General features: G+C 30.9%; 1 protein-coding gene and 1 pseudogene across 2 annotated transcripts; both read left to right on the top strand.

Moving 5' to 3' along the window:
* LOC111287294 (uncharacterized) lies at positions 1-1,536 on the top strand (annotated as a pseudogene). The gene is made up of 2 exons (XR_016341884.1): positions 1-165; positions 253-1,536. The product of XR_016341884.1 is annotated as an uncharacterized LOC111287294 (transcript).
* LOC149519241 (uncharacterized) lies at positions 803-4,021 on the top strand. Its single transcript, XM_089760243.1, has 7 exons — positions 803-937; positions 1,138-1,313; positions 1,811-1,915; positions 2,634-2,720; positions 2,870-2,933; positions 3,202-3,402; positions 3,932-4,021. Exons 1-7 carry the CDS (start codon positions 803-805, stop codon positions 4,019-4,021), a joined length of 858 nt encoding a protein of 285 aa, XP_089616369.1.
* Positions 4,022-6,818: the final 2,797 nt, after the last annotated feature.

The raw sequence follows: 6,818 nt of genomic DNA, 5'->3' as shown, positions 1-6,818 counted from the left end.
ACTATAAAAAATGTTCTTTTACGGACATCTGAAGCGCACAGCTGGACCTGTATGGATCTTTATGTTTTTGCAACTCCTGGCAGGGTTACTTTGGATTACTACTTTTCTGCTCGAGTGCACACATTGAAATTTGATTCTTGGGAAGACACTGCTGAGTTGGAATATGTATGTTTGATTAATTTTATGTCATTGAATATCATTGATAACATGTTTACTGCATGGAAATGACATTTCTGATTCATTTTTGAGCAGGTAAAGCGGAATGGGATCTCTGTATTTCTAATGCCATCTGGAATGATTGGCACATTGCTTTCTTTAGTAGATGTACTGCCTCTGTTTTCTAATAGTATCTGGGGTCAGAATGGCAACCTTGCTTTTATGAAAACACGCATGGGTGCTTCATTTGAAAAACGTCCTTAGCCATGGCGTGCAATGATAAATCCAGAAGATGTGCATTCTGGTGACTTTTTGGCAATGTCAAAGATCCATGGTTGGTGGGGGGGGGGGGGGGGGGATTTGAGACGTTAGAAAAATGGGTGACTGGAGCGTTTGCTGGTCATACTGCTGTTTGCTTGAAGGATGACGTGGGTAATCTATGGGTTGCTGAATCAGGACATCGAAATGAAAAAGCGTGCTATAAATAACACGTGGATTGCAGATTGTATATTTATTTATTTATTTGTTTCTCTTTGCTTCTTTTCCTCTTCATTAGTCTTACGATTTCCAGTGAGAGGAAAATTTAAAGGAGTTCAAATGCTGTCCAGGATTCGCTAACTTTTGGTTTTGACACCTTATCTAGTTGATGTATGATGTATCATCACCCTTTAGCTATTATCAGATGTTGATCTCACTGTATCAAGTTGACTTCAACATTATTGCTGTGCTCCCTCCTCTTCCTCTTCCTCCGGTTGGGTTGAGGGGTATGCAGCAGGGGAGTGTCTTCAATTAGAATGAGTGAGGTCGTGAAATTTTAGTATGATTTGGTAGCTACTTTTGCCCAGGAAAGAAAATTTATGAAGATACGAAATTCACAAATTAAAAATTGGAATTTTTAATAGAGATTATGGTAGCTATGTTATTGAGATATTTTATTTAGGGCTTTCTTCCTTATGCCATTTGCTTGCATGAATTTTGCAGGGCAAAGAAATTACAGTGCTTATTTCATGGGATGAATGGTGGGAGCTGTCACTGAATGACAGTTTTAATCCGCAGATAGCCTTGCTTCCTTTACATCCAGATATACATGCAAAGTGCAACTCCACCGCAGCTTGGCAGTATGCTTGGAGCATGTCAGGCAAGCCATATGGTTACCAGTAACTAAGGATTCAAATAGCGCCCCAATAACGGTATAACGGCCGCTATTAGCGGAATCGGTACCCACCGTTGCCATTATTCAATCGATATTGGGTGTGAAGAAAATTCAAACCTTTAGCAGTTCATTGCGATCGTAAAAAAATGCTGTAGCGGTTAATAGCGGAAATAGCGGGATGGAATTGACGCTATTTTTCGTTTTTTTTTTATGAAGAGTTTTTGTTTTCATCACCAAGCATTAAAATTTCAAACTTTAACCAAGTAAAGCCTCAAACACAAAAAAAAATCCTAAATTTATAATGACTGGTAAAAAAATAGGCTCAATCACAAATCAAGAAAATTTATTGAAATCAAGTAATAATAAAAAATTTACCTGTTTAAGCGTCTGCAAATTTGTGTTATATAGGGCTTAGAAAAACTTAGACTTTGAAAGATTTTGCTTGAAACTTTAAAACTTCAAAAGCCCATCTATGAAAACTCATCTATGAGCACTCTGTAGTTATGGGTGTCGTACCGTGCTGGTTGGATCCAAGAAGAAATCAGATGAATCATTGGGTGAAAAGTTGAATGAAGGTGAAATCTTGGAGGTTGGTTGGCTGCCATGGTTGGTGGACGATTTGCGAGAATGATAGAAAGGAAGACTGCAAGAGTTAGAGAAAAAAATGAAAGACGTTTGAGTGGAAAGGATGCAGGGGAATTTTGAAAGAAATATTTGGGTTGTAGTCGAGACTTTTGGTGGGCACCGGTCAATGCTTGACCAAACAAAAAAAAATATTTTTTTTTATAAATTTAAGGGTAAAATTTTGGGAAAAAATAATTAGTTAAAATTGAAAAATTTTGAAAATTAATTTTGATTAAAAAATTTGAGAAGAATTTAATGTAAATTTGAAAGGTATTACATTATAATTTAGATGAAAAAAATAAAATATTAATTGACTAATATATTAATTTGATTTTTGATTTCTATTTTCATTGGGATTTTATTAATGATTTTATTGTTTTAATATTTGTATGTTGTTAACTATTTAAATGTGAATATTTTACTATAATAGTAAAAAATTATAAATAATTTTTTTATATAAATAAAATAAGATAAGGTGTCATTAATTACTTTAAAAATCATGAAAATTTTTTTTATTATTATAATTATAATTACTATGTTTTATAACAAGGTGTGCAAATTTAAAAAAACTTCACGATCGCGATAACCGTAATGACCGCGATGATATTCATTATATCCGTGATCGCAATAAATATAACGTGATCGAAAATATGTTCGCGACCGCAATTTGAATAGCTGGTTACCACTACGTGATATTTAGTTGGATAGACACTGTAGCTGACAACTATCCCCCACCTCTTGATGCTCTCTTGGTAGGCATCTTCTCTGATCAATCTGTGCATCTTGAGTATGCTCTACTGAAGTTGTGTTCAGGATCAGCAGATGGTTTTACTGGCAAATTATTGAGATACTGAGCTTGCTAAATGAAGGTCATTTCTCAAGTCCTAACTTGACATTTTGATTGCCGGTCATTTCTGTCATGTTTATGTGGACTAGAGTGCCGCCAGCATATGCTGCAAATTTGTGGAATGAAGCGCTAAATAAGCGGCTAGGGACTGAGGTATTGTGCTTATTCCTGTGTTACTTTTATAAATCTATAACTGTTACTTTATGAGAAACAGTGAATCCCCCTTCTTCCCGCTCTCTCTCTCTCTCTCTCTCTCTCTCTCTTTGTCTCTAATAAATGATTTTGGACTTTCACCAATTCAGGATCATGGAAGATATAGGTTAATTAGGTAATCTGTTATGGTGGAGTTGTTTGGATCAGGTGAGACGTTGTGTGAGCTGAAGAAGAATTTGTTATTTTGAACTCTTAACTATTTTCGTAGGATTTGGATTTGTACGGAATTTTAGAGGAGACTGGAAGGCGTGGCATAGCCTTTGATCAATTAATTTCCATCCCAGAACAAGATGAATGGGTATACAGTGATGGAAAGTTAAGAACATGTGTTTCCTTTGTTCTTGAGATGTATAAAGAGGCTGGGGTCTTTGGTCCTATTTCTAACTCAATTCAAGCAACAGAATTCACTGTAAGTATCAGTACTTTTGTCTTCCTTTAATTTCAATATTGTTTTGACTTGATCTTATAGGGAATGACATGACTTTTTATTTACAGATTCGTGATGTCTACATGCTTCAAAGTTTTGAGAACTAACAATTACGTCTGCCTAGTTGGTGCAACAACGAGAATGACCGGCCTCCATTCTGTCAGATTCTTGGTGAGTATTGGTTGGAATTGCCACATTGTAACACCTTAGAGCCATATGTCAACATGAACGAAAATTGCCCATCCTTGCCTCCAAATCATGATAGGCCCACGAGATGTTAAGTTTGATTGCAATCTGTCAGTAGACTAGTGCTCCCACTCACGTTTGTATTAAATGATAAGACGCCTTTCTCGAAATGTTCTACAACTTTACTAGCTCTATTTATGCTTCCAGATTCCTGCTAGATATACTCAATTTCTGTAAATGGTATTTTCAATGTTACTAAAGTCAACAACATTTATGTACAAGTTTTGTTGCATTATTTATTCGTGATCACAAACATCTGAATTAGTGCTTTTGGAATTATTGCAAGCGCGCTGGAACTCGTAACAGTGGCAAGCTTTCTGATCACGTTGTTCATTTTACATTAGACATTGTTTAGTGTTCAATTTAGGAGATCTGGCAACATAGTAATTAATTTTTCTTTAGTGCCGGTCACGCTTTAATTATATTAAAATACGATAAATTTATAAATAATTTTTTATATTAAATTTGATATCGAGTAATATTAATTATTTTCATTAATTTGATTTATTTTGATAAATTTTAGTGAAATAAAATATTTCGATTGGTATGTGAATGTGAAACATATTGTTTAATTTTTAATTTTTTATTATTTAATTATTTTTAATCTAATAAAAATAAAATTAATTGACAAAATAACCTTTAAAATTGAGTTTTTTTATTTTTCATTTTAATTTTTTTATACTCTATTTTTTCAAATCAAAGTTTATAAGTGTTTAAATTTTTTTTCAAGAAAACAATTATATTCCTTTTATAAAATTTAATAATTATAAAATTTTAGTTAATTTTTTTATCTCTTTATTTTTATCTTAATATTTATATGAAAAACACTTATTGAAATATCATATAATCAGATTAAGTATTTAAAAATATGGTAAAAAATTTATGATATTATTTCTTATACTTTTAAGTTTAGTTATTTAATTTTTAAATACATTGCATATTTATTTTATAAATTATTAATACTACTATAATATATAAATTCATATTTGTTTATAAATATATTTATATTAAATCAAAAAATCTGAAATAATATATTAAAATAATAGATATCAATATATACCATATTTTTTAAAAAACTTGAAACGTTACCCAATAAGATATTAATAACCTTGCCCGGCAATACCTGCTCGTCTAATTAGCCTACGAATCATCATTTTTTCTTGTATTTAGCCTAGTCAATATCATCGTTTCTGAAAAGGAGACTCATTGTAGAAGAATTAGCATGAACTTTGGGCGAGCTCGCTAGGAAAGCTGGTTTGGCTTTAGATTTGGGTAATTATAAGTTTTAAGCCTTTCACAATTTTGTAAATGGGTTTAACAAAAAATATATATGTTTCATATTTAGTTTGTTAACATATATTATAATATAATAATTTTTATATTTTACATAATTTAATATGAACAGATACAATAAGAAATTCTTATTCTATTTTACAGCTAGCAGCAATATCAAGTTTAGGCCTGCCTTTTTTATCTTTCTAAACTCTAAAGCCAAGGTTTAAATGCTTTCTACTGCTAGTATCTGACTTCGATACATGAATAATAATAATAATAATAATAATAATAATAATAATAATAATAATAATAATAATATTATTATTATTATTATTATTATTATTATTATTATTATTATTATTATTATTATGATAGAAAATAGCAATGAAAATATTTGGACAGCGGATAAACTTACATAATGAACATTGTTGTATTTCAATAAATTGACCACACATCTGAAATTAAAACTGATAACATTGCCATATTAATATACTTTTATGAAATAATCATACTCAATAATTTATTAAGTACATATAGTGTATTCATATTAAGTATAATAATAATATTAAACCAATACCCTAATGTACAAACTTAAAGTTTCCATTCAACATGGCATGTTAAAAACATTATAACAATTTGTTCCATATATATTTACATTCAACCAACAATGTCTAACCTGAAAGTTTATCAATATTGATAAATGATAATACATAATCACACCATTCTTTACAAACTTCATCCAGTTCCTCTTTCATGAAGCTTTTTTTACCCTCCCACTAGAAAAAACATTAGAAGTAAATGTTAAGAAATGAGAACATAAAATACCTTTTTATTTTTTTGAAGATATAACGAGTTTATGAAATTCATATTAACCTTGAATGGTGTGGTCATAAAATCATGTAACATTATCTTTCACAAAAAATGAAGGACATAATATCTACATTCAATATTACCGGGTTGACGAGGTACGTAAAAATTAAATTGAGTGGGTTTAGAAAATATTTATCTACATAAACTCAGCATAAAAAGAATATTTTCACATTTACCAGTAATGAAACCCATTTCAATTTCTTTATCTTCTTATCAAATATAGATATTACCCTAAATTGAAAAGAAAAAATTACTTAATACATAAATAAAATTACTTATGAAGAAATAGAAGATATATAATATAATAAAGTGTAATACCTCTTTATGAAAGTTTGAATATCGGGGTTAGGCATCACCATTAGATTAATTGAATTAAGTAAGTATGGCATTAAGGATTTGGTGTCAATCACAATAAACACCCAATGACGACTGCAAAATTATAACAATGATATACTCAGATTACGCATCTAATCAGATTTAGGTAAGGTTGGAGTAATTAAGGTTGGAATATAGCTTACTGCATATTATACGGAAGCAAATAATAATCAGTCGATCTTTTCATGCATCTTAGTCAACTATCTCACATGATTATCACAATAAGCGACTGTGTCACTTTGCTCACTAATGAAGTTAGGGTCAATGAATCTAAATCTATTAGTCAACTGTCTCCCTTTGAGCTCTCTATATAGGAAGTTGTATGATAACAATTAACATTGCTAGTTAGCATTACACCCTAGTATAGATTACTACATATTGAATGTGCATATTTGTATTTATAAGCTAACCTCATATAAGCAATGATATCAACGGTTGATAATTCATCTAGTTCACAAAATTCTTTAACCTTTTCCACACCAATGAAAGAAAATGATGGTTTATCAAATAACCCTTCCTCAGACTCAATGGTTATGAAGTTTCCTCCGGATAAATGCTCCAGTGAATATTTGGATAACTCATCCGTGGAAGCCTGAGCAAGGGTCATACTGTGAGTCTAAACATCTTGCTAT

This window comes from Durio zibethinus, chromosome 4, assembly GCF_047325235.1.
Source record: "Durio zibethinus cultivar Kanyao isolate XHJ-2024 chromosome 4, ASM4732523v1, whole genome shotgun sequence".
In the NCBI taxonomy this organism is placed as follows: domain Eukaryota; kingdom Viridiplantae; phylum Streptophyta; class Magnoliopsida; order Malvales; family Malvaceae; genus Durio; species Durio zibethinus.
Note: the sequence above shows the minus strand (reverse complement) of the source record. Positions and strands in the feature narration are given on the sequence as shown.

What these genes read in the sequence shown, in the direction of transcription:
- LOC149519241 (XM_089760243.1), top strand. Translation starts at nt 803, where the DNA reads ATGTATGATGTATCATCACCCTTTAGCTATTATCAGATGTTGATCTCA. An exon ending in GAGGTTGGTTGGCTGCCATG is followed by an intron (nt 1,916 to 2,633) that starts GTTGGTGGACGA and finishes CGTGATATTTAG; the next exon opens with TTGGATAGACACTGTAGCTG. An exon ending in TTCAAGCAACAGAATTCACT is followed by an intron (nt 3,403 to 3,931) that starts GTAAGTATCAGT and finishes CATCTGAATTAG; the next exon opens with TGCTTTTGGAATTATTGCAA.